This window comes from Drosophila rhopaloa, unplaced genomic scaffold, assembly GCF_018152115.1.
Source record: "Drosophila rhopaloa isolate 14029-0021.01 unplaced genomic scaffold, ASM1815211v1 contig_190, whole genome shotgun sequence".
Classification (NCBI taxonomy): Eukaryota; Metazoa; Arthropoda; class Insecta; order Diptera; family Drosophilidae; genus Drosophila; species Drosophila rhopaloa.
The window spans coordinates 3,167,817-3,186,725 of NW_025335073.1; the positions used below are offsets into that span (position 1 = coordinate 3,167,817).

Below are 18,909 nucleotides of genomic sequence, written 5' to 3' on the forward strand. Positions count from 1 at the left end.
GCTTTCCTTTCTTGCTTTCTGATGGGCCAGTAACGAGTTATGCTGTTCACCGCAAAACCTTTTTTCTTGGAGGCGCCTACGGAGTTTTGCTGCGAACGGCTCATTTGTTATATTTTTATACTAAAGTTCGATAAGAGTGCCTTATTACAGGTATACCCCCACGACTGGTTAAGAGTTTTTTTGATAGGCTGCATACCAAAACGCCCACAAGTATTGAATATACGAATAATACAGATGATAGGGTTTATGCAAAGGTAGAAATTATTAAGTAACGCACCTGCACAAAGTTACCTTAAATTAAACAACCTGCATTAGTACAGGTATATGAAATCAACCTATTGGAGAAACTTTTAACAAATCGATTAGGAATTTATGCCAGGTATATAGCTTCATTTCATATTGCAGCCCAGTCAACAGGTCAAAAGTCTATGTCAGGTAAATATTTTCAAAATGTACACGTACACAATTCTTTAATTGCATAATCAACAGCACCTTTCGGCACTACGGGATTCATCGTGAGCAAAAGGGGTTGACCTTTGTGTTATCAACAGGTAAAATACCAGCCTTTATATTAACACGTATGCCTAATCCACGGATTAGTCTGTAAATAACAGTCGCCGTATAACAACGTGTATCTGTGAAGCCAGTATTACTTTTATTGCTTACATAATTTTATCATAGTTTTAAATTTCTCTGATAACTTTTAAATAACAAACACGTATTCCCTTTATATTTTTATTTACACGATTTTTTTAAACAGGAAAATAAAGAGAATGCCATGCGTATCCAATTTATCTCAAGAACAACGCCGCCAAGCCGCACTAAGGCGCAGCCGATCCCAATATCGTCAAAATGCACCGCAGATAAGGACCCGCAACGACCTGCATATTGCCGAGACCCGCGCAAGTAATTCGGAAGTAGCTGATGAAGCAGCTTTGTCAGAAGGCGTAGTGATCGAATTCGAGCTAGGGCACGGGCACTGAACACTGCAGCGCGCGCTCTTGTCAGGGCTAACTCCGAGGAGCGCCGACGACAGCAGTCGCAAAATACTGTTAATTGCGCTACCTGTAGGGCCGATGAAGAAAATCGGAGACCAGAGCGCGTAAGGGACGCTGATGCCCACAGGATCGTTAGGAATAACCCCATAACTCGTGCGCATCAGCAGCACTGTAACACTTTGCGTAGTCGGGAGACACGCCTACAGCGGAGACTTCGAGAGCAACAAATTCAGGAAATGGCCGCGGAAAGATTATTCACATATAGGAGCAGTACCCAAAATCGTCAGGCGGAATCTTCAAGGCAGTCGCAACAAAATTTTGCTGCTAGAGCTGAACTTTCCGCAGATGAAAGGGAGAATCAACGGGAACTACAGCGCCGGAGGAGCCGAAACACTGCGCGGAAACAATATCTTCGAAACATTAAGGACGGACCCACAAAAATATGTACATGCTGTGGAGGGACATGCTTTCCATCCCAGGTAAGTGGTTTGAATCAATTTCTTACATCTTCTAAGTTCCCCAATATGAACGTAGGCAACTCATTTTATTTAAGTAGGAAATTTCCTAGTCCGTCCGGTATATATCTACTCTGCAGTACATGCCGTCAAGCTGTTTCCAAAGGTAGACTACCATCTCTTTGTCTTTCCAATGGCTTAGACTTTCCAGAAATTCCGGAGTGCCTTAAAAACTTAACGTGTCTGGAAGAGCGCCTTATTTCTCCTCGAATTCCGTTTATGCGTATTATCTCCCTAGGATATGGAAGGCAATGCGGAATAAGAGGAGCGGTGGTTAATGTCCCTATTTTTTATACCCTTGCAGAGGGTATTATAATTTTGGTCAAAAGTGTGCAACGCAGTGAAGGAGACATCTCCGACCCTATAAAGTATATATATTCTTGATCAGGATCACCTCCTGAGTTGATATAGCCATGTCCGTCTGTCCGTCTGTCCGTCTGTCTGTCCGTCTGTCTGTCCGTCTGTCTGTTTCTACGCGAACTAGTCTCTCAGTTTTAAAGATATCGAATTGAAACTTTGCACACACCCTTCTTTCCTTTGCACGCAGTATATAAGTCGGAACGGCCGGGATCGGCCGACTATATCCTATAGCTGCCATATAACTGATTGATCGGAAATGCCATAACTTTGGTGTTTGTAAGGTTAGGAAGTTGGGATTTTCTTTGGGTGTTATATTTGGCCAATTAATCCGACCTACCAAATTTCATAAGGATCGGCCGACTATATCTTATAGCTGCCTTATAACTGATTGATCGGAAATGCCATAACTTTAGTGTTTGTTAAGTTAGGAAGTTGGGATTTTCTCTGGGCTTTATTTTTGCCCAATCAATCCGACGTACCAAATTTCATAAGGATCGGCCGACTATATCCTATAGCTGCCATATAACTGATTGATCGGAAATGCCATAACTTTAGTGTTTGTTAAGTTAGGAAGTTGGGATTTTCTATGGGCTTTATTTTTGCCCAGTCAATCCGACGTACCAAATTTCATAAGGATCGGCCGACTATATCCTATAGCTGCCATATAACTGATTGATCGGAAATGCCATAACTTTAGTGTTTGTTAAGTTAGGAAGTTGGGATTTTCTATGGGTTTTATTTTTGCCCAATCAATCCGACATATCAAATTTCATAAGGATCGGCCGACTATATTCTATAGCTGCCATATACATAACTGAACGATTGGAAATGCCATAACTTTGGTGTTTTTAAAGTTAGGAAGTTGGGATTTTTTATGAGTATTAAGAATGCAACATATGAATAATATTGGAGAATATAATTTGCAGAATATTCTGCAAGGGTATTTCAACTTCGGCTCCGTCCGAAGTTAGCTTTCCTTTCTTGTTTTTTATTAATATATGCTTTATTTATTGATTCTTCTCTACATGAGACTATCAATAAGTATATCAAATCTTAAAAATATAACTTAACTTACAGTCATGTAGACGGAATTTAGATCGATACGATGCAGACGAGTTCTGTTCGAAACCCGTCTTAGGTTCCTTGCGAGATTATTTGGGTGCAGTGTAAGCTTGTTATGGTAGGCCGCTTTCTGCTTTGCTATTTCATCTTTAACCGGTGGTATGCCCAGATCCCTGTGGATGTTTTCGTTCCGAACATACCATGGTGCCCCAGTGATTGTTCGCAGGATTTTTGATTGTGAGCGCTGTATGATGTTTTGTTTTTGTACAATCAATCCGACCAAATTTCATAAGGATCTTCCGACTATATACTATAGTTGCCATATAACTGAAGGATTGGAAATGCCATAACTTTGGTATTTTTCAAGTTCGGAAGTTGGGATTTTTTATGGGTTTTATTTTTGGCCAACCAATATAATTTACAGAATTTTCTGCAAGGGTATATCAAATTCGGCTCCGCCCGAAGTTAGCTTTTCTTTCTTGTTTTTAATTCACCTTGAAATTAATTATTTCATGTTTATATTATATCTCATGTGTCTTTTGGTGGATGTTTTTATTTTTCCACTAAAAATGTCGAGGTGTTGGCCGCGCGAGCTCCGTTTATTTAATTTTTAAACTTTTTATAACGCGTTGGACGCCAATTAAATTTGACGATCAATCGATGATTTAAAAAATATAATTTTTATTTTATATATTTTGGTTTTAAACCTTTATTTATCAAACTGAGTTTTTATTACAAGAAACTTTTCTTAAGACTTTTAATTTTTCGTAGACCGGTCGTGGTTTCAATCCGAAACAGACCCCACCCCCTCCTTAATTTTCCAATCTGATAGAATCAGAAGCCAGAAGCTTTTATTTTTCAGCTTTTAGAACTTCAATTTTATGTTTAGAATAAAGCCGAACAACGGCTTAAGATGAAAATGTCGCATCTCAATGTGAAATTCAATTATGCTGACCGATACAATTTGGTGGGAACTTGTAACGCAATAGTTTGGGGCTTGGAACGCAAAGGCGCAATTAATTGGGCTTCGAACGGAAGCTGATGTTTACTTTAAATTTGTTAAACTTAGCTGGGGAACCAAGATCGGACCGCAAGGCCAAAGACAAAGTCAGTGGCAAAATCAAGGGCAACTGCGGAGTTTGAAAATATTGTTTATAAATGCCACAAGTGGCCTGGGTTGGATAACTTGCATTCGATGCACTTGGTAAGACTTCACAGCGGCGACTTCTCGGGATGCCTCAATGTCCGTATGCACGTACAACACGGTTAATTTGCGTGCTTATTTGTTGATTTAGTTATGGCTCTGTACAAATGGCTTGTACATTATTAGTTTATTATGGCTTGAGCACCACTTGTAAGAATCAACTCTTCCGAAGACCTTTGAAGAATGGAATCTTAAAAGTCGCAGATGGTGGTTACTTCTGACTGTTGGTCCTTGGAATAGTGCATGTAAGTATTCCCACTTAGGTTCCTATTTTTTTCTTGTTAATGTCATGGCGAAATGCTTTATTTGGGACTTTTGTTGCTTGTGACTGTATTGTCACTTTAAGGGGCTTAGCAACCTTGCAACCTCTTCCGTCTTTGGCTTCTGCCTCCTACCCAAAAAACGCGCTCTCGATTCGCAAATTAATTAGTTTTTCAAGCCTATATCAACACTTTTTTTATTTGTATTATCTATATACTTTATACCAATACAGACAATAAAAGCATTTAAACGAAATCTTTGCTTCCTAATTTGACTAGAATCGTGGAAGAGTCATCGGAGAATGCCACCCTAATAAAACGAACCCGGTTTTTATACCCTTGCAAAGGGTATTATAATTTCAGTAAAAAGTTTGCAACGCAGTGAAGGAGACATTTCCGACCCTATAAAGTATATATATTCTTGATCAGCATTACCAGAAGAGTCCATCTAGCCATGTCCGTCTGTCCGTCCGTCTGTCCGTCCGTCCGTTTCTACGCAAACTAGTCCCTCAGTTTTAAAGCTATCTACTTGAAACTTTCCCAAAAGTTGTCTTTCTATTGCAGGTAGTATATAAGTTGGAACGAGCCGGATCGGGCGACTTTATCATATAACTGCCATATAACTGAACGATCGGAAATGCCATTACGTTGGTGTTTCTAAAGTTAAGAAGTTGGGATTTTTTATGGGTTTAATTTTTGGCCAATCAATCCGACCTACCCGTTACTCGTAGAGTAAAAGGGTATATTGTATTCGTGCAAAAGTATGTAACAGGTAGAAGGAAGCGTTTCCGACCCTATAAAGTATATATATTCTTGTTCAGGATCACTAGCCGAGTCGATCTAGCCATGTCCGTCTGTCCGTCTGTCTATAAAAGCTAGAAGATTGGCATTTTGCATGTAGATTTTAGAAGTTCCTACGCAGCGTAAGTTTGTTTTAAAATGGTGCCACGCCCCCTCTGACGCCCACAAGCCACAAGCTGTGGCCACAGTTTTGATGCTATTATGAAAATTTTAATTGATATGTATTTGTTTCGTCAATACCTATCGATTGGCCTAATAAAAGTTTGCCACGCCCACTCTAACGCCCAAAAACCCATTAAACGCTTAAGCCTGGCTAGCGCCTACATTTCCGCTTTAATGGCCCGTAGCGCCATCTAGTGGATGACTTTGGAACAGCTGGCCAAGGTGCTAATTCGAGCGGAGAAAAACATACAAGAAGGCATATTTATATTAAGTTGTCTAGCTGAGTAACGGGTATCTAATAGTCGAGGCACTCGACTATAGCGTTCTCTCTTGTTTTTATACCCTTGCAGAGGATATTATAATTTTGGTCAAAAGTGTGCAACGCAGTGAAGAAGACATCTCCGACCCTATAAAGTATATATATTCTTGATCAGGATCACCTCCTGAGTTGATATAGCCATGTCCGTCTGTCCGTCTGTCTGTTTCTACGAAAACTTGTCTCTCAGTTTTAAAGCTATCGAGTTGAAACTTTGCACACAGCCTTCTTTCCTTTGCACGCAGTATATAAGTCGGAACGGCCGGGATCGGCCGACTATATCCTATAGCTGCCATATAACTGATTGATCGGAAATGCCATAACCGTGATGATGGTGTTTGTAAAGTTAGGAAGTTGGAATTTTCTATGGGCTTTATATTTGGCCAATCAATCCGACCCACCAAATTTCATAAGGATCGGCCGACTATATCTTATAGCTGCCATATAACTGAACGATTGGAAATGCCATAACTTTGTTGTTGTTAAGGTTAGGAAGTTCGGATTTTTATGAGTATTAAGAATGCATCATATGAATAATTTTGGAGAATATAATTTACAGAGTATTCTGCAAGGGTATATCAACTTCGGCTCCGTCCGAAGTTAGCTTTCCTTTCTTGCTTTCTGATGGGCCAGTAACGAGTTATGCCGCAAAACCTTTTTTCTTGGAGGCGCCTACGGAGTTTTGCTGCGAACGGCTCATTTGTTATATTTTTATACTAAAGTTCGATAAGAGTGCCTTATTACAGGTATACCCCCACGACTGGTTAAGAGTTTCTTTGATAGGCTGCATACCAAAACGCCCACAAGTATTGAATATACGAATAATACAGATGATAGGGTTTATGCAAAGGTAGAAATTATTAAGTAACGCACCTGCACAAAGTTACCTTAAATTAAACAACCTGCATTAGTACAGGTATATGAAATCAACCTATTGGAGAAACTTTTAACAAATCGATTAGGAATTTATGTCAGGTATATAGCTTCATTTCATATTGCAGCCCAGTCAACAGGTCAAAAGTCTATGTCAGGTAAATATTTTCAAAATGTACACGTACACAATTCTTTAATTGCATAATCAACTGCACCTTTCGGCACTACGGGATTCATCGTGAGCAAAAGGGGTTGACCTTTGTGTTATCAACAGGTAAAATACCAGCCTTTATATTAACACGTATGCCCAATCCACGGATTAGTCTGTAAATAACAGTCGCCGTATAACAACGTGTATCTGTGAAGCCAGTATTACTTTTATTGCTTACATAATTTTATCATAGTATTAGACACAATTTTAAATTTCTCTGATAACTTTTAAATAACAAACACGTATTCCCTTTATATTTTTATTTACACGATTTTTTTAAACAGGAAAATAAAGAGAATGCCATGCGTATCCAATTTATCTCAAGAACAACGCCGCCAAGCCGCACTAAGGCGCAGCCGATCCCAATATCGTCAAAATGCACCGCAGATAAGGACCCGCAACGACCTGCATATTGCCGAGACCCGCGCAAGTAATTCGGAAGTAGCTGATGAAGCAGCTTTGTCAGAAGGCGTAGTGATCGAATTCGAGCTAGGGCACGGGCACTGAACACTGCAGCGCACGCTCTTGCCAGGGCTAACTCCGAGGAGCGCCGACGACAGCAGTCGCAAAATACTGTTAATCGCGCTACCTGGAGGGCCGATGAAGAAAATAGCAGACCAGAGCGAGAACAGGACGCTATAGCTCTCGCTCTTGCCAGGGCTAACTCCGTGGAGCGCCGACGACAGCAGTCGCAAAATACTGTTAATTGCGCTACCTGTAGGGCCGATGAAGAAAATCGGAGACCAGAGCGCGTAAGGGACGCTGATGCCCACAGGATCGTTAGGAATAACCCCATAACTCGTGCGCATCAGCAGCACTGTAACACTTTGCGTAGTCGGGAGACACGCCTACAGCGGAGACTTCGAGAGCAACAAATTCAGGAAATGGCCGCGGAAAGATTATTCACATATAGGAGCAGTACCCAAAATCGTCAGGCGGAATCTTCAAGGCAGTCGCAACAAAATTTTGCTGCTAGAGCTGAACTTTCCGCAGATGAAAGGGAGAATCAACGGGAACTACAGCGCCGGAGGAGCCGAAACACTGCGCGGAAACAATATCTTCGAAACATTAAGGACGGACCAACAAAAATATGTACATGCTGTGGAGGGACATGCTTTCCATCCCAGGTAAGTGGTTTGAATCAATTTCTTATATCTTCTAAGTTCCCCAATATGAACGTAGGCAACTCATTTTATTTAAGTAGGAAATTTCCTAGTCCGTCCGGTATATATCTACTCTGCAGTACATGCCGTCAAGCTGTTTCCAAAGGTAGACTACCATCTCTTTGTCTTTCCAATGGCTTAGACTTTCCAGAAATTCCGGAGTGCCTTAAAAACTTAACGTGTCTGGAAGAGCGCCTTATTTCTCCTCGAATTCCGTTTATGCGTATTATCTCCCTAGGATATGGAAGGCAATGCGGAATAAGAGGAGCGGTGGTTAATGTCCCTATTTTTTTTTATTAATATATGCTTTATTTATTGATTCTTCTCTATATGAGACTATCAATAAGTATATCAAATCTTAAAAATATAACTTAACTTACAGTCATGTAGACGGAATTTAGATCGATACGATGCAGACGAGTTCTGTTCGAAACCCGTCTTAGGTTCCTTGCGAGATTATTTGGGTGCAGTGTAAGCTTGTTATGGTAGGCCGCTTTCTGCTTTGCTATTTCATCTTTGACCGGTGGTATGCCCAGATCCCTGTGGATGTTTTCGTTCCGAACATACCATGGTGCCCCAGTGATTGTTCGCAGGATTTTTGATTGTGAGCGCTGTATGATGTCAACGTTGCTGTTGCTCGCGTTCCGCCAGAGCTGGGAGCCGTAGGTCCAAATGGGCGTAAGGGTGGAGTTGTAGAGAAGTTGGAGTTGTCGAGAATTTATAATCCAGTGTAGGCTGCTAGCTTTAAGTCTGAGATGTACTTTCTTGCATTTAATGTGCCTCCGCCAGGTTTGGCGTCTGTCGAGGTGGACGCCGAGATATGTTACATCGCTGGCTTGGGGAATCTGCGTACTATTCAAAGTTAGCACAATTGCCTGTTAAGGGTAAACGTTATATGTTTAAACTTTTGTTCATTAATTTTGATTCGCCAACTACCACCAAATGATCAGCCAGTTGTGCTGTTGCTCTAGTTGAGCATCTCGAGCGGCTAAGAATTGCGGTGTCGTCAGCAAATGTGGACGTAGTCAGCCTCTCGTTCGTAGGGATGTCTGCTGTGTATAGGACAAACAGGGTAGGGCCCAGTGCGCTACCTTGTGGGACTCCGACTTCAATGTTATACTCGTTGGATGTCGTTGTATTGCATCTAACCTCAAAGACTCTGTGGTAGAGGTACGACTTAAGTAACTTATAAGTGTTTTCTGGCAGTAATGTTATGATTTTATGCATAAGGGCTTCAAGCCACACTCGGTCGAATGCCTGAGAGGCGTCGAGGAATATCGCACTACAATATTCCCGATGCTCGCAGGCTGTATGAATTTCTGAAGTTATCCGGTTGCCTTGCTCGATGGTTCCGTGGCTTTCACGAAACCCGAATTGATGTGCCGGGATTAAGTTTTGTTCTCTTAAATATGGTGTAATGCGCGTGAGCAGGCATTTTTCCAGTAATTTGGACATGCACGATCGTAGCTTATTGGCCTGTACGATGAGGGAATTGTGTGGTCCTTCCAAGGCTTCGGTATCATTATAACCACGGACTTCTTCCATTTTTTGGGGTAGTAGCCAAGTTTTGTGATCCCGTTAAATAGCTTGCATATAACATCCACTGCGCAGTTTGGAAGTTCAATTATCATTTTTAGGTCGCCCCTGAAGCCTTTTTCGGTTTTATTTGAATCCTAATGACGTTAGCAATTTCAGGTGCTTGAAACAAAATCGGGTTAATTGCAATTTCTCCTCCTGCTAGAAAGCGATCTCCGAGTGAATTGTAGAAGTCCAAGAATTGCTCTTCAGTTATTGTAAAACGCGGTGGACAATAGACAGCGGCTATGGTGATACTGCCGTTGCCTGCTTGTAGTTTTATAGATGTAGCCTGCAAATAATTTGTTGCAAACCTCTGGTGAAAGTGGTGCTTAATGCGTTCCCTGATTAGGATTGCAGTTCCTCCGTGAGCCTTACCGTCCGGGTGATCTGTGCAATATGAAGTATAACCTCTTATTTGGAAGTTGTATTTACTTGTGAGATGCGTTTCTGCCAGCAGCATTACATCTATTTGGTTTTCATTGAGGAATTGAGTTATTTCAAGTTTGTGCCGTGAAACGCCATTGGCACTCCACATGGATATTCGAAGACAAGACATCGATTATTTAGATTGTTGGGATGTGAGCAAATTTATTAAAATGTTTTGATTTTGCATAAGGTTTTTCATTGTTGTTTTCATGAAGGACATAAATTCCATCATACCCTGTTGTAAAGCCAGCATCATGGTTTCCATGCTGTTTGGTATTTGTCGTATTGCTTGCTGAGATGTTATTATATTTTGCTCAGAGCATTGAGCTTGTGGGAACCCCGTCAGATTGGCAAATCCTGATCTTAGGGCACTGGCGTATGAAACTCCCTCATTTGTGTTGAGGGGCCCAAATGAAGATCTGGCTGCTTTCGCAAAGAAAACATTAGGTGTGGTTTGGGATTGCACGTACGCATTTCGTGCATTCTGGGAGCGTGCTTGTTTTGCTTGTTGAAACTGACTCTTCAGCTCTATATAGAGCGGGCAGCCTCTGTAGTTTGCGGTATGGTTATCTCCACAGTTAGCGCATTTCTTTGTCTTTAGGTCTTCTTTGCTTGCCGGACAGGGTTCGGATTTGTGGAAGCCACCACAAGCTACGCAGACTGAACGAAGCCCGCAGTTGTTTCTGGTGTGTTCATACTCTTGGCAGTTTGTGCATTGCATCAAGCCATTCCGCTTATGGGGTTCTTCAACAGTAATCCTTCTATGCAACAGGAGTTGCAGTTTGTAGATCGGGTGCACTTCATTTTGCTTCAAGGCTCTGCTTTCTGGCTCCAGTTCGACCTTAAAGAATGGTTGCGGCTTTTTATTTTTGTTGATAATACTAATAATATTTTTGGGGAAAAATCCTTTTTCTCTTTTATCTCATTGGTGGATACGTCGGGCTCTATGCCCTTTAGCACTACTTGCAAGCCCTTGCTACTCGAGGTCGCAGTGCTCGTGGCTGGTGAGCTTTGAGTCAAAGCTGGGGGTGGGGTTCTACACTGCAAGCTCCATGAAGTGGGAGTTGGTGAGAGTAGGGCGGGAGAACAAGACCGTGCTCTCGCACTGTCAATGGTCAGTAGGGCTGAGTTGCTCTTTGAAGAAGTTCTTTCTTCTTCTGTATCACGGGTTAAGAAATAAGAGATATAACTGTTTCTCTGGTCTACGGAGCTTCTACGCTCATTTTTTGAATCACCGCTCATTGAGCTATCACTCGTGGCACTTCTTAGTTTTTATAATAACTTTGCACTAGTTTTATACATAGCACTAATTATTATTTACTGTTTTTAGCAATAAGATTGCCTTTATTACACCACTCCAGAATTTTTAGTTATTGTTTTTCACTTTTGAGCGGTTTTTTTCCGGAGCTCGCGCAAAACACGTCTGCACTCTCCAGCTGTTGTTTTTGTTTTCCCTATTTCTGTCCCAGACACTGTAAGTGCGCTTTCCCGATCCATTAATTCCACCCATGTAATCCTTTAATCACATTAAAAGGAAACTGGAATACTCGCATAACTTTATGACAGAAACTATTCGACCCGCTCGGGTCCTTGAAGCTGTACGGTACTTAGTTAACACTGAACTGTACAGAAAACAAAATATCATTTTTGATAATGACTGGCTTAACCAAGTGGGCGATAGGGAAGAATTACCTTTTACCGCAGATGAATCTGACCGAGAAGAAGTTGAACAGCTATTGCGACAACAGCTTTATTCTCAACAAGGAGAAGAGCTAAACCCAGGTGGTCATGAAACTTTATTAGAAAATAACAATACTGAGCTCGAACGTATTGCTTTGGCCCCTGGGGAAGGCCGCCGCCCAACAAACCTTACCCTAAATGAAGATGCGGAAGAACTTTCATTCCCAACTATATCTTGCGGTGAAATATTTAAGGCCAATGTGACCTATGCAAAAAAGCTTGATCCCAGATTCGTTTCTATGACCGTCGTTGTGTAGTGGTACTTAAAGTCCTTTATATGTACAAGTTTTATGAGATGCAGCGAATTTAAAACACAATTTCCATTTCCCTACGAAAAAAGTCAGGTGCGGTTACTGCTGCAAATATAAGGGATGAATCATTTGTTGACAGACTTGTTCAGCATGACGACGGGTATCATATTCTGAAAGGTCTACGTTCCGCCCCAGCTCATTGGGAGGCTGAAAAGAAAAAAGTTATAGCCATGATAAGACAATTTGGGTTGCCTACATTTTTCATAACTCTTTCCGCTGCTGAATATAGATGGAATGAGCTGTTAGTTATTATTTCTCTTTTGGTGGATGGCAAAAATATAAATGAGGACAAAGCGGCAGCTCTTTCGAGTACCGAAAAAGCTCGTTTAATTTGGTGAATATACCCTAGTCCACTTTAATTGGAGGATCGAATTTCAGCACAGGGGATCGTTACACTCTCAAGGCATGTACTGGCTTTCTGAAGCTCCAAGGCTGGACGGAGCAGAGAATTGCGATCAAGTTATACGTTTTGTTGATCGGTTTATTACTACTAGCGGAGAAGATCCTGAATTGCAAGAATTCATTCAATACCAGCGCCATAAGCACAGCTCTTCATGTTTAAGAGAGCTGCGTGGCCAGACATTCTGCCGCTTCAATATGCCATACCCTCCAATGCCTGAAACATTGGTTTTATATCCATTAGAAGAAAAAGAAACCAATGTTGAACATTCTAAAGAATTGTTTAAAAAAATTAAAGAGCTTTTAAAGTCTAGTTCCGATGAAGAAGCAGGTACTTTTAATGATTTGAACCTTTTCCTGACCCACCTTGAAACTACATTTGAAGAATATAAGTTTGCCATTCGCTCCAGCCTAAGAAAACCTCAGATATTTCTTCGTCGCAAGTTTTCCGACAGGTTGTTAAATGCTTACAACAAAAATATTTTGGGCTTGCATAGGACAAACATGGATATTCAATTTATCCTAGATGCGTACGCGTGTTGTAGTTATATAGTTAACTACATTAACAAATCCAACCGTGGAGTGTCGCAACTCCTTCGCGAAGCAATGACTGAAATAAGTCACGGAAATATTTCAGTAAAAAGAACAGGCAGCATCTCGGGAGCAAGTTCATTAACGCTACAGCCTACAACATTTTAGGATTACACATGTCACAGGCTAGCGAAGGAAATATTTTTGATAAAAGAGTGCAGATAGTGCGATCTAATAGGGAAATAGAACAGCTTCCTGAAAACTCCACTGATATCTTTGAGAAAAACTTACTTGATCGGTATGTACAAAGGCATGAACAATTAGAGTCAATATATCTTGCAGAATTTGCGGCTTGGTACAAATTCGGCAAGTCAAACTCTCCAACAGAAAGGTCCAACGAAGATTATGATGAACCAGATGATGAAAATGCCATTGCTGAACAATGTTTCGCACTTCTAGATGTAACTGGTAGTGTGAAAAGGCGTAAGCATGCCTTAATTCTTAGATGGGTTCGCTTTAGCTTAAGCTCTTCCCCATCTGATTATTTTAGAGAGCATGTAATGCTTTTCTTTCCGTGGAGGAGTGAGGAATCGGAACTTATTTCAAATGACAATGAAAGTACATTCAGAAATAATTTTGAAATAATCAAGGCCAACAAAGAGCAATACGATGTGTTTGATGATATGGAATTGGAGAGGGTTCTTCAAGAATTGCAAAATTTTGATAGAGAACCAAACAGTCCTCTTGATGAGGGGCTTGCCTCCCAATACCTAGATGAAGAGTTTAGAGCCTTGGCAGTACCAAACGTTGTGCAAAACGTAAAAAACTCCAAGATGACATTGAAAATAACTCAGACTTCAAACTTATTAGACTTCCTCCTTTGGTATCTGAAGACACACTTTGCTCCCTTACTAGGTCGCTTAACTTTAAGCAACGCCAGTATTACGCCCATGTAATGCATAATGTTGCAGCAAAGAACATTTTTTATGAATATGTTGGTGGAGGTGCTGGAGTCGGAAAAAGTAGGCTGATTTCAACAATATATCGTGGCGGGCAAATAAGCTTCATGGGGCAACTGATTCTGCAAAGGTTTTACCTTGTGCTCCTACTGGAAAAGCTGCTTTTCGGATTGGAGGACTTACGCTTCATTCTGTTTTCTCCCTTCCTGTTAATCAATCTTCGGGTCCGTTAAGACCCTTAAGTAATGATTCTTTAAACACTATGCATTGTAAGTTAATTGACATCCAATTAATTATTATAGATCAAATTTCCATGGTCGGATCGAAAATGCTTGGGTATTTAGATCAAAGACTTCGACAAATTTTTAGAACTCAAGATCTAATTTTTGGTGGAAAATCAATAATAGTGTTTGGAGATCTGAAGCAGCTTAGCCCAGTTGGGGATCGGTGGATATTCCTAGAAAATAGTAATAACCCCTATAACATTCTTGCCGGAGCTAACCTTTGGAATAATTTTAAGTTTTTTGAGTTAACTGAAATAATGAGACAACAAAATAATATGTCTGAGGCCAATATGACAGACGCAGATGTAGAGCTTCTTAGGCAAAGAGTTGTTTCACCCACCGAGGTTGCTGATGACGCAATTCATTTGTTTTGCTCTAATGATGAGGTTGCCCATTATAACACCTTTAAGCTTGCCCAAATTCAGACTGAAGAGTTTTTTTCAACTGCCATAGATACTGTTAAATCAGCAAATATGTCAGAAAGCAATAGAGTCAGAACGTTAAGAATGGTCCAAAATATGAAATCCTCAGAAACCCAGGGCTTAGCATATATTCTTCAGTTAAAAACAACGGCAAAGTATATGATAACCGTCCATATAGACACAAATGACGTAATAGTAAATGGTGCAACTGGCCAATTAATGCAAATTGACCATTGCATGGTTAACGGCTCCCCTATAGTTACAGGACTGTGGATTTAGTTTTCAGATCCTACGGTTGGGGCCATAGCCAGGTCAAAAGTTCGAAGGAATGATAATCCCGGTTGGACTCCTATTCAGAAAACAGACCGAGTTTTTCAGTGCAGAAATTCAGGACATTCTTCGATACATCGTAAGCAATTCCCAGTTGTTCCTGGTGAGGCTATTACCATCCACAAAAGCCAAGGAGCAACATACAGCAAAAGTCGCAGTGCATCTTAAAAGAGACATTAAGCGAGCTTCGCTTTACGTAGGGTGCATCAGGGCAACATGCGCATCGGGTCTTTTCCTTTTAGGAGACTTTGTTCCTCCAACTAGATTTGGAGCAACAAATGTCCAAGAAGAACTTCAAAGTTTAAGAGGGGAAAAGGCTTTGACTACGCAATACGAATTCTTGGTCAATAGAAATGATGCCATCTCATTGTATTACCACAATGTTGAGTCTCTTCGTGCTCATCACGAAGATATTGCCAACGACAAAATTATTTGTTCCGCAAACTTTTTATGTTTTGTTGAAACCTGGACTCTTCCACATGAGGAGTATAATATAAGGGATTTAGACATTATAAGGAGAATAGCTAGCAATCGTTTGAATGGTATTGGGAAGAACGGATTACTCGTCTATGCTAAGCAGAGTATTTCGCAAAATGTTGTATTTTTGTTCGAAACAACTGAATCAATAAGCCCGATGAGCACCTATCAATCAATTGCATTTAAATTTCTTGACACGTCATTTTTAATTGTATATAGAAGTCCTAGATTTCCTATTACAAGATTTCGAAATGAAATTAAAGCTGACGTCGAAAAAGTGCGCAGAATAGATAATAATAAAATGGTAATATTAGGAGATTTCAATATTTGCAGATCCTCAAGAACTGATTCTCTGGAGGCAATTTTAAATGCGTATAACCTTTTTGGAACAAACAGCTCTCCAACAACAAAACACCTTACGCAGATTGATTGGATATTCACTGATGCTTGAATTCCGGAAACCCTCGCCCTCATATATGAAACACCATATAGTCATCATGATGGAATTTTCCTCAGCTATAGCTTGTAAAGAAATATAACTATTATATAATAAGCGCTAAACTTTAAATAAATAATAATAAAATAATAGATATAATATAAATTGTAAAAAGATAATTGTATATATATTCTAATTGTATTTATCTTTATTATTTAAGCAAATATAGTTTCCCCCTCGTGGATTGAGACCTTGTCGTGGTGTAGGGGCTGAGTACGTGAATTTCGAAATAAATATCACTGAAACTAGCAACAAGCCGACAAAATTAAATAGGTTCATTTACTATATATTAACATGATAAAAAGATAAGGCCAATTTACGCGATTTGATGGCTGTCATGATCTTTCTGAAATACACTGAATAATAATTATAACTGCAAGGGTATGTATATAAACTTCGGTATGCCGAAGTTTGCTTCCTTTCTTGTTTTGTTCGGTATTGGCATATGGAGTAAATCAAAAATTTATATAAGAAAACGTCCAAAAAATACTAAATAGGTGTGTGATATAACACCCAGTATAATATATATACATCTAGAATTTACCCTGAAAAATTAATAATAATATTAGAAAAGCTAAATCTTACCTCTCTTGCAAAAACTCCGCGCAGACGACTTTGTATGACAATTGCACTGCGCCTCATCCTCATAAAATGAATTCTCAATTTCCAGCCTTTATACGCGTGTTGTATTTTTAAAACAGCCAGTTTAATGCGTAAAAATGACTTAAAGCAATAAAACCGTTTCCAATATTTTTGAATAGTAACAGCATTTTTATATATTTTTTCTTTTCTTTTATCTTCTAATAGCTCATATATCACACTTCGCAAAAATATTTTTGTTTTTCCTATTTGCCATTCTGTATTTGTCAAGTAAGTTGTTTCCATTATATCGGTTATATATTTATGTGAATATTCAAAGGACTTATTTTGCATCAGACATTTATATTTATTTATAAAGTCTTCATGACTTAAATGTATTGGAAATCCCTCTCTTCTTATTCGTATTATATCTACAACTCCGAGATATTTTAATTGATCAAGGACTAGTGAGTTGTTATAGTTATTAGGTCGTTTCAATAAATTTGGTTTTATACAACGAACGTACCTGAAAAGATAAATAAATAAGTAAAAAACACATAAAAATATAAATATAAAATAATGTTAGTTTTAGCCCCAGCCCTTAAAAATAGGTAATTGACATGAAAATATATTATTGCAATAAATGTATTCTTTTAATTTTTTGTTTATTTTACAATTATTTGTATTATTAAGTTTTATGAAAGTTATTTATAGACAATAAACCTATACTTAGTTACATTTCATAGTTTTGGGCTGTTGGAAACAACTTTGAGTTACATTTACAGGTCCTAATTCAGTTTTTCTTGGTTAATGTGAATAATAATTCTGAGTGATATATTCTTAAGTTTATTATTACAAAAATAATCATATTCTTTTCGAAATAGTGTTTGTCGGAAATTTGTGTGATTTCACCAGTTTTGTTAAATGGGTTAGAAGTTTTAAACTTATCTCAAGGAGCTTGTCTGTAGTCTTTCAATTTTTGGCGATTCTCATTTCGATTTTATTGGCTTGAGTGTTGTACTCTGGCGTTTCAGCAAAAATGAAGACGTCAGCGGGTGTACTGCCTGTTGTGTTATGTTTTGTCTTGTGATTGTATGTGGAGTTTCAAATGTTTTCGGTTTATTTTCTGTGTTGTCGTCAATTTTTGTTATGTTTTTGTTTATTGTTTTACAAAATCTCTCAACGTTAAAAATTCCATTTTTGCTTGTAGTTTCTGTTATTAAGACTTTTACTGATAATGATTTTAGCCAAAGGTGCAAAACTCCGCACAATCCGCGGAATTTTTATACCCTTGCAGAGGGTATTATAATTTTAGTCAAAAGTTTGCAACGCAGTGAAGGAGACATTTCCGACCCTATAAAGTATATATATTCTTGATCAGCATCACCACGAGAGTCGATCTAGCCATGTCCGTCTGTCCGTCCGTCTGTCTGTCTGTCCGTCTGTCCGTCCGTCCGTCCGTTTCTACGCAAACTAGTCCCTCAGTTTTAAAGCTATCTGCTTGAAACTTTCCCAAAAGTTGTCTTTCTATTGCAGGTAGTATATAAGTCGGAACGATCCGGATCGGGCGACTATATCATATAGCTGCCATATAACTGAACGATTGGAAATGCCATAACTTTGGTGTTTTTAAAGTTAGGAAGTTGGGATTTTTTATAAGTATCAAGAATGCATCATATGAATAATTTTGGAGAATATAATTTACAGAGTATTCTGCAAGGGTATATCAACTTCGGCTCCGCCCGAAGTTAGCTTTCCTTTCTTGTTTTATTTCTTTAAGTTTACCCATAATGTATTATATATTAGTGAATATATATCATTGAATATGTGTAGATGTTCGTATTTAGAATAAACGTAAATAAATGGTTTGTTATCGATCATATAAAAATCAATAATGAACTTATCTCTTGGATTAAATATTTCCTGGGTAACTTCAAATGATTGTTTAGTGTTTCTGTGGTCGGTCTTCGCAATGTTACAAGCCTCACAAGCCTTTTTGTAAAAAATTTTTTTTTTGTAAATACGGTATTTTTTTATTTATCGAATTTTCTCTCTTGGAGACTAACGACAAGTATTCAAATCTTAGCCTAATAAATAAATTTAAGTACTTAAAATTAAGTTTTTTAGGAGAACGGCCTTAGATATTGTTGCTGGGTGGGAGATCTTTTCGACTGAGTCGTATATTGCTAGTGTTCCAGGTTAAAGACCGCGCAAGCCTATTTGGAGAAGCCTGTAGCTTGATTGTGTACTTTGCTTTTACATTGTCGATTTAGTCTTTAACAGATCCCACATTTAAGTCTCTGTGAATGTTTTTATTCCGTGTGTACCACGGTGCACCAGTTATATTTCTCAGTATCTTTGATTGAGCTCGCTGTATTACTTCTAAGTTGCTAACGCATGCGTTTCCCCATAGCTCGGAGCCATATTTCCAAATTGGCTTGAGAACTGCATT

General features: G+C 39.2%; 1 protein-coding gene across 2 annotated transcripts in view; it reads right to left on the minus strand.

Moving 5' to 3' along the window:
- The window catches only part of LOC108041495 (unconventional myosin-VIIa), a 1,185,777-nt gene that overhangs the window by 316,310 nt on the left and 850,558 nt on the right, over positions 1-18,909 (minus strand). For both annotated transcript variants that reach the window (XM_044459306.1, XM_044459307.1), the window contains exon 10: positions 16,464-16,983. In XM_044459306.1, coding sequence (XP_044315241.1) covers positions 16,464-16,983 — 520 coding nt within the window. The remainder of the gene's footprint in view (positions 1-16,463; positions 16,984-18,909) is intronic.